This window comes from Oncorhynchus kisutch, linkage group LG24 (assembly GCF_002021735.2).
Source record: "Oncorhynchus kisutch isolate 150728-3 linkage group LG24, Okis_V2, whole genome shotgun sequence".
In the NCBI taxonomy this organism is placed as follows: Eukaryota; Metazoa; Chordata; class Actinopteri; order Salmoniformes; family Salmonidae; genus Oncorhynchus; species Oncorhynchus kisutch.
Window position 1 is genome coordinate 44,156,386 of NC_034197.2, and position 9,516 is coordinate 44,165,901.

General features: G+C 46.2%; 1 protein-coding gene across 3 annotated transcripts in view; it reads right to left on the minus strand.

Moving 5' to 3' along the window:
- rbm10 (RNA binding motif protein 10) overlaps positions 1-9,516 on the minus strand; it is a 77,393-nt gene that overhangs the window by 16,666 nt on the left and 51,211 nt on the right. For all 3 annotated transcript variants that reach the window (XM_031803877.1, XM_031803876.1, XM_031803878.1), the window contains 4 exons: positions 6,365-6,556; positions 6,012-6,215; positions 5,808-5,870; positions 5,296-5,484 (listed from right to left, as the gene is read on the minus strand). In XM_031803877.1, coding sequence (XP_031659737.1) covers positions 5,296-5,484; positions 5,808-5,870; positions 6,012-6,215; positions 6,365-6,556 — 648 coding nt within the window. The remainder of the gene's footprint in view (positions 1-5,295; positions 5,485-5,807; positions 5,871-6,011; positions 6,216-6,364; positions 6,557-9,516) is intronic.

Here is a 9,516-nt window from a genome sequence, read left to right on the forward strand (position 1 = left end):
AGCCATAATGGAGACTAGACATCTACCACCCCCCTTATCAGATAGAGCCATAAAGGACACTAGACATCTCCCACTATCAGATTAGAGCCATAAAGGAGTCATCTACAACCCCACTACCACTATCAGATTAGAGCCATAAAGGAGAAAAGACATCTACCACTATCAGATTAGAGCCATAAGGGAGACTAGACATCAACCACCCCACTACCACTATCAGATTAGAGCCATAAAGGAGACTAGACATCTACCACCCCACTACCACTATCAGATTACAGCCATAAAGGAGACATCTACCACCCCACTACCACTATCAGATTAGAGCCATAAAAGAGTCAAGACATCTACCACTATCAGATTAGAGCCATAAAGGAGAAAATACATCTACCACTATCAGATTAGAGCCATAAGGGAGACTAGACATCTACCACCCCACTACCACTTTCAGATTAGAGCCATAAAGTAGACTCAACCTCTCTACCCCACTATCAGATTAGAGCCATAAAGGAGACTAGACATCTACCACCCCACTACCACTATCAGATTACAGCCATAAAGGAGACATCTACCACCCCATTACCACTATCAGATTAGAGCCATAAACGAGACATCTACCACCCCACTACCACATTAGAGCCATAAAGGAGACTCAACCTCTCCACCCCACTATCAGATTAGAGCCATAAAGGAGAAAAGACATCTACCACTATCAGATTAGAGCCATAAGGGAGACTAGACATCTATCACTATCAGATTAGAGCCATAAAGGAGACTAGACATCTACCACCCCACTATCAGATCAGAGCCATAAGGGAGACTAGACACCTACCTCCCCACTACCACTATCAGATTAGAGCCATAAAGGAGACTAGACATCTAACACCCCACTACCACTATCAGATTATAGCCATAAGGGAGACTAGACACCTACCACCCCACTACCACTATCAGATTAGAGCCATAAAGGAGACTAGACATCTAACACCCCACTATCACTATCAGATTATAGCCATAAGGGAGACTAGACACCTACCACTATCAGATTAGAGACATAAAGGAGACTAGACATCTACCACCCAACTACCACTACCAGATTAGAGCCATAAGGGAGACTAGACATCTACCACTATCAGATTAGAGCCATAAAGGAGACTAGACATCTACCTCCCCACTACCACTATCAGATTAGAGCCATAAAGGAGACTAGACATCTACCACCCCACTAACACTATCAGATTAGAGCCAAAATGGAGACTAGACATCTACCTCCCCACTACCACTATCAGATTAGAGCCATACAGGAGACTAGACATCTACCACCCCACTACCACTATCAGATTAGAGCCATAATGGAGACTAGACATCTACCACCCCCCTATCAGATTAGAGCCATAAAGGACACTAGACATCTCCCACTATCAGATTAGAGCCATAAAGGAGTCATCTACCACCCCACGACCACTATCAGATTAGAGCCATAAAGGAGACTAGACATCAACCACCCCACTACCACTATCAGATTAGAGCCATAAAGGAGACTAGACATCTACCACCCCACTACCACTATCAGATTACAGCCATAAAGGAGACATCTACCACCCCACTATCAGATTAGAGCCATAAAGGAGACTAGACATCTACCACCCCACTATCAGATTAGAGCCATAAAGGAGACTAGACATCTACCACCCCACTATCAGATTAGAGCCATAAAGGAGACTAGACATCTACCACTATCAGATTAGAGCCATAAAGGAGACCAGACATCTACCACCCCACTACCACTATCAGATTTAAGCCATAAAGGAGACCAGACATCAACCACCCCACTATCAGATTAGAGCCATAATGGAGACTAGACATCTACCACCCCACTACCACTATCAGATTAGAGTCACAAATGAGACTAGCCATCTACAACCCCACTATCAGATTAGAGCCATAATGGAGACTAGACATCTACCACCCCACTATCAGAGTAGAGCCATAAAGGACACTAGACATCTCCCACTATCAGATTAGAGCCATAAAGGAGTCATCTACCACCCCACTACCACTATCAGATTAGAGCCATAATGGAGACTAGACATCTACCACTATCAGATTAGAGCCAGAAGGGAGAGTAGACATCTACTACTATCAGATTAGAGTCATAAAGGAGACAAGACATCTACCACCCCACTACCACTATCAGATTAGAGCCAAAAAGGAGACTAGCCATCTACAACCCCACTATCAGATTAGAGCCATAATGGAGACTAGACATCTACCACCCCGCTACCACTATCAGATTAGAGCCATAATGGAGACTAGACATCTACCACCCCACAACCACTTTCAGATTAGAGCCATAAGGTAGACTCAACCTCTCCACCCCACTATCAGATTAGAGCCATAAAGGAGAAAAGACATCTACCACTATCAGATTAGAGCCATAAGGGAGACTAGACATCTACCACTATCAGATTAGAGCCATAAAGGAGACCAGACATCTACCACCCCACTAACACTATCAGATTAGTGCCAAAATGGAGACTAGACATCTACCTCCCCACTACCACTATCAGATTAGAGCCATAAAGGAGACAAGGCATCAACCACCCCACTGACACTATCAGGTTAGAGCCATAAGGGAGACTAGTAACCTACCACTATCAGATTAGAGACATAAAGGAGACTAGCCATCTACCACCCCACTATCAGATTAGAGCCATAAGGGAGACTAGACATCTACCACCCCACTACCTCTATCAGATTAGAGCCATAAAGGAGACTAGACATCTACCACCCCACTACCACTATCAGATTATAGCCATAAGGGAGACTAGACACCTACCACTATTCAGATTAGAGTCATAAAGGAGACTAGCCATCTACCACCCCACTATCAGATTAGAGCCATAAGGGAGACTAGACATCTACCACCCCACTACCACTATCAGATTAGAGCCATAAAGGAGACTAGACACCTACCACTATCAGATTAGAGACATAAAGGAGACTAGACATCTACCACCCCACTAACACTACCAGATTAGAGCCATAAGGGAGACTAGACATCTACCACTATCAGATTAGAGCCATACAGGAGACTAGACATCTACCACCCCACTACCACTATCAGATTAGAGCCATAATGGAGACTAGACATCTACCACCCCACTATCAGATTAGAGACATAAAGGAGACTAGACATCTCCCACTATCATATTAGAGCCATAAAGGAATCATCTACCACCCCACTACCACTATCAGATTAGAGCCATAAAGGAGACTAGACATCAACCACCCCACTATCAGATTAGAGCCATAAAGGAGACTAGACATCAACCACCCCACTACCACTATCAGATTAGAGCCATAAAAGAGTCAAGACATCTACCACTATCAGATTGGAGCCATAAAGGAGACTAGACATCTACCACCCCACTACCACAATCAGATTAGAGCCGTAAAGGAGACTAGACATCTACCACCCCACGACCACGATCAGATTAGAGCCATAAAGGAGACTAGACATCTACCACCCCACTACCACTATCAGATTAGAGCCATAAATGAGACATCTACCACCCCATTACCACTATCAGATTAGAGCCATAAAGGAGACATCTACCACCCCAATACCACTATCAGATTAGAGCCATAAATGAGACATCTATCACCACATTACCACTATCAGATTAGAGCCATAAATGAGACATCTACCACCCCACTACCACATTAGAGCCATAAAGGAGACTCAACCTCTCCACCCCACTATCAGATTAGAGCCATAAAGGAGAAAAGACATCTACCACCCCCACTACCACTATCAGATTAGAGCCATAAGGGAGACTAGACATCTACCACTATCAGATTAGAGCCATACAGGAGACTAGACATCTACCACCCCACTAACACTACCAGATTAGAGCCATAAGGGAGACTAGACATCTACCACTATCAGATTAGAGCCATACAGGAGACTAGACATCTACCACCCCACTACCACTATCAGATTAGAGCCATAATGGAGACTAGACATCTACCACCCCACTATCAGATTAGAGACATAAAGGAGACTAGACATCTCCCACTATCATATTAGAGCCATAAAGGAATCATCTACCACCCCACTACCACTATCAGATTAGAGCCATAAAGGAGACTAGACATCAACCACCCCACTATCAGATTAGAGCCATAAAGGAGACTAGACATCAACCACCCCACTACCACTATCAGATTAGAGCCATAAAGGAGACATCTACCACCCCACTACCACTATCAGATTAGAGCCATAAAAGAGTCAAGACATCTACCACTATCAGATTGGAGCCATAAAGGAGACTAGACATCTACCACCCCACTACCACAATCAGATTAGAGCCGTAAAGGAGACTAGACATCTACCACCCCACGACCACGATCAGATTAGAGCCATAAAGGAGACTAGACATCTACCACCCCACTACCACTATCAGATTAGAGCCATAAATGAGACATCTACCACCCCATTACCACTATCAGATTAGAGCCATAAAGGAGACATCTACCACCCCAATACCACTATCAGATTAGAGCCATAAATGAGACATCTATCACCACATTACCACTATCAGATTAGAGCCATAAATGAGACATCTACCACCCCACTACCACATTAGAGCCATAAAGGAGACTCAACCTCTCCACCCCACTATCAGATTAGAGCCATAAAGGAGAAAAGACATCTACCACCCCACTACCACTATCAGATTAGAGCCATAAGGGAGACTAGACATCTACCACTATCAGATTAGAGCCATAAAGGAGACGAGACATCTACCACCCCACTACCACTATCAGATTAGAGCCATAAAGGAGACGATACATCTACCACCCCACTACCACTATCAGATTAGAGCCATAAAGGAGACGAGACATCTACCACCCCACTACCACTATCAGATTAGAGCCATAAAGGAGAACAGACATCTACCACCCCACTAACACTATCAGATTAGAGCCAAAATGGAGACTAGACATCTACCTCCCCACTACCACTATCAGATTAGAGCCATAAAAGAGACAAGGCATCAACCACCCCACTGACACTATCAGATTAGAGCCATAAAGGAGACAAGGCATCTACCACCCCACTACCACTATCAGATTAGAGCCATAAAGGAGACATCTACCACCCCACTACCACTATCAGATTAGAGCCATAAAGGAGACATCTACAACCCCACTACCACTATCAGATTTGAGCCATAAAGGAGACATCTACCACCCAATACCACCTCACTACATGCATAGGTGTGTTATAAGCACCTTGTGTAGCTCTGAGAGCTGCTGGTGTCGTATGAGAGCCTCCTTGTTGGGGAACTGTCTCCTACACAGCAGACAGGCTAGCTTAGCCCAGTCTGTCATCCTCTCATCCTTCTCTCCTCCTTCCTCTCCCTCGCTGTCCGTCTCTCCATTGTAGGCCGGCACCAAACCCTGCACCTGAGGAGGGGAGCGCTACAGAGAGAGAGAGAGAGAGAAAACAAAGGGGTCAAGGGAAGATGGCAGAGATAGAAAAAGAGGGGAAACAGTAGAATAGAGAGAGGCAGAGAGAGAGAGAGACAGAGAGACAGAGAGACACAGACAGAGAGAGAGAGAGAGAGAGAGAGAGAGAGAGAGAGAGAGAGAGAGACAGAGAGACACAGAGACAGAGGGACACAGAGAGAGAGAGAGAGAGACAGAGAAAGAGAGACAGAGAAAGAGAGAGACAGAGAAAGAGAGACAGAGAAAGAGAGACAGAGAGAGAGACAGAGACATAGACAGAGAGAAGGGGGGTGTACCTCTCTGTGGTCTGTGTGTCTGAGCTGGTCCAGGATGATCTGAGCTCTTTCAGACAACGCCCCCTACAGGCCACAGACAAGAAGAGTCACTGGGACTGGCTCTGTGTGTGTGTGTGTGTGTGTGTGTGTGTGTGTATGTGTGCGTGTATGTGTATGTGTGTGTGTGTGTGTGTATGTGTGTGTGTGTGTGTGTGTGTGTGTTACCTTCTTCTCCAGGACAGCATATCCGGCGTCTGCGCTGGCGGACTCTCTGCGGTCGTCAAGGCGACCGAGTCCAGGAGCCCAGGTGTCACCAGGGGAAAGAGCCATAGAGGCCACAGGGGTCACGGAGGAGGAAGAGGAGAGAGAGCGAACGTTCTCCTTCTGTCTGTTCAGACTCTTAGCCCAACGCTCCATGTTCTTCGCTATCTGAGAACACACAACATAGATGAGTGTTCACGCCTGCATATGTGTGAATGTGAGCGTATGGTGTGTGTGTGTACGGTGTGTGTGTATGGTGTGTGTACAGTGTTTTGTGTGTACAGTGTTTTGTGTGTTGTGGTGTGTGTGTGTGTTACCTGTTGTGCTGTCTTGTTTTTGGGCTTGTCTTTCTTCTCCTTGCCCCCGAGGGCAGCAGAGGGGGGGTTAGAAGGGGCGGTGTTATCACCAGGGGCAACAACAGTCTCAGTTGATTGGGCGGGAGCTGGAATATATGTCTGCTTCTCTCCGTCCCAGTACATATACTGCTGAGTGACCCTGTTATAGTAGTACTAGAGACAGAGAGGGGGAGGGATGGAGGTAGGGGGAGAGGTGAGGAGGGGGGAGAGGTGAGGAGGAAGAGATTAGTTCATATTTTTACTGCCAAGTGTATGATGTTTGTGTGTGTCACTGAGTTGAGTTGTTTAAACTCACTCAAGTTGAGATATACAATCAAGATTTACCGTTGAGATATACCGTTGAGATATACTGTCGGGATATACTGTCGGGATATACTGTCGGGATATACTGTGGGGATATACTGTCGGGATATACTGTGGGGATATACTGTGGGGATATACTGTGGGGATATACTGTGGGGATATACTGTCGGGATATACTGTCGGGATATACTGTCGGGATATACCGTTGAGATATACTGTCGGGATATACTGTCGGGATATACTGTGGGGATATACTGTCGGGATATACCGTTGAGATATACTGTCGGGATATACTGTCGGGATATACTGTCGGGATATAGTGTGGGGATATACTGTCGGGATATACCGTTGAGATATACTGTCGGGATATACTGTCGGGATATACTGTGGGGATATACTGTCGGGATATACCGTTGAGATATACTGTCGGGATATACTGTCGGGATATACCGTCGGGATATACCGTTGAGATATACCGTCGGGATATACCGTTGAGATATACCGTCGGGATATACCGTTGAGATATACCGTTGAGATATACTGTGGGGATATACTGTGGGGATACACTGTCGGGATATACTGTCGGGATATACTGTGGGGATATACTGTCGGGATATAACGTTGAGATATACTGTCGGGATATACTGTGGGGATATACTGTCGGGATATACCGTTGAGATATACTGTCGGGATATACCGTTGAGATATACTGTCAGGATATACCGTTGAGATATACCGTCGAGATATACTGTCGGAGTCCAGTTAGAGGGTCGTAGTAGAGTCCAGATAGAGGGTCGTAGTAGAGTCCAGTTAGAGGGTCGTAGTAGAGTCCAGATAGAGGGTCGTAGTAGAGTGTGTGTTACCTGTGAATTGGGGTCGTAGTAGAGTCCAGATAGAGGGTCGTAGTAGAGTCCAGTTAGAGGGTCGTAGTAGAGTCCAGTTAGAGGGTCGTAGTAGAGTCCAGTTAGAGGGTCGTAGTAGAGTCCAGTTAGAGGGTCGTAGTAGAGTCCAGTTAGAGGGTCATAGTAGAGTCCAGTTAGAGGGTCGTAGTAGAGTCCAGTTAGAGGGTCGTAGTAGAGTGTGTGTTACCTGTGAATTGGGGTCGTAGTAGAGTCCAGTTAGAGGGTCGTAGTAGAGTCCAGATAGAGGGTCGTAGTAGAGTGTGTGTTACCTGTGAATTGGGGTCGTAGTAGAGTCCAGTTAGAGGGTCGTAGTAGAGTGTGTGTTACCTGTGAATTGGGGGTCGTAGTAGAGTCCAGTTAGAGGGTCGTAGTAGAAGCCAGATAGAGGGTCGTTGTAGAGTCCAGATAGAGGGTCGTAGTAGAGTGTGTGTTACCTGTGAATTGGGGTCGTAGTAGAGTATGTGTTACCTGTGAATTGGGGTCGTAGTAGAGTCCAGATAGAGGGCCATAGTAGAGTCCAGATAGAGAGTCGTAGTAGAGTCCAGTTAGAGGGTCGTAGTAGAGTCCAGTTAGAGGGTCGTAGTAGAGTCCAGATAGAGGGTCGTAATAGTCCAGTTAGAGGGTCGTAGTAGAGTATGTGTTACCTGTGAATTGGGGTCGTAGTAGAGTCCAGATAGAGGGTCGTAGTAGAGTCCAGATAGAGGGTCGTAGTAGAGTCCAGATAGAGGGTCGTAGTAGAGTCCAGATAGAGGGTCGTAGTAGAGTCCAGATAGAGGGTCGTAGTAGAGTCCAGATAGAGGGCCGTAGTAGAGTATGTGTTACCTGTGAATTGGGGTCGTAGTAGAGTCCAGTTAGAGGGTCGTAGTAGAGTACAGATAGAGGGTCGTAGTAGAGTCCAGTTAGAGGGTCGTAGTAGAGTCCAGATAGAGGGTCGTAGTAGAGTGTGTGTTACCTGTGAATTGGGGTCGTAGTAGAGTCCAGTTAGAGGGTCGTAGTAGAGTACAGATAGAGGGTCGTAGTAGAGTCCAGTTAGAGGGTCGTAGTAGAGTCCAGTTAGAGGGTCGTAGTAGAGTCCAGATAGAGGGTCGTAGTAGAGTCCAGATAGAGGGTCGTAATAGTCCAGTTAGAGGGTCGTAGTAGAGTATGTGTTACCTGTGAATTGGGGTCGTAGTAGAGTCCAGTTAGAGGGTCGTAGTAGAGTACAGATAGAGGGTCGTAGTAGAGTCCAGTTAGAGGGTCGTAGTAGAGTCCAGATAGAGGGTCGTAGTAGAGTATGTGTTACCTGTGAATTGGGGTCGTAGTAGAGTCCAGTTAGATGGTCGTAGTAGAGTCCAGATAGAGGGTCGTAGTAGAGTCCAGATAGAGGGTCGTAGTAGAGTATGTGTTACCTGTGAATTGGGGTCGTAGTAGAGTCCAGTTAGAGGGTCGTAGTAGAGTCCAGATAGAGGGTCGTAGTAGAGTCCAGATAGAGGGTCGTAGTAGAGTCCAGATAGAGGGTCGTAGTAGAGTGTGTGTTACCTGTGAATTGGGGTTGTAGTAGAGTCCAGTTAGAGGGTCGTAGTAGAGTCCAGTTAGAGGGTCGTAGTAGAGTCCAGATAGAGAGTCGTAGTAGAGTGTGTGTTACCTGTGAATTGGGGTCGTAGTAGAGTCCAGTTAGAGGGTCGTAGTAGAGTCCAGATAGAGGGTCGTAGTAGAGTCCAGTTAGAGGGTCGTAGTAGAGTATGTGTTACCTGTGAATTGGGGTCGTAGTAGAGTCCAGTTAGATGGTCGTAGTAGAGTCCAGATAGAGGGTCGTAGTAGAGTCCAGATAGAGGGTCGTAGTAGAGTATGTGTTACCTGTGAATTGGGGTCGTAGTAGAGTCCAGTTAGAGGGTCGTAGTAGAGTCCAGATAGAGGGTCGTAGTAGAG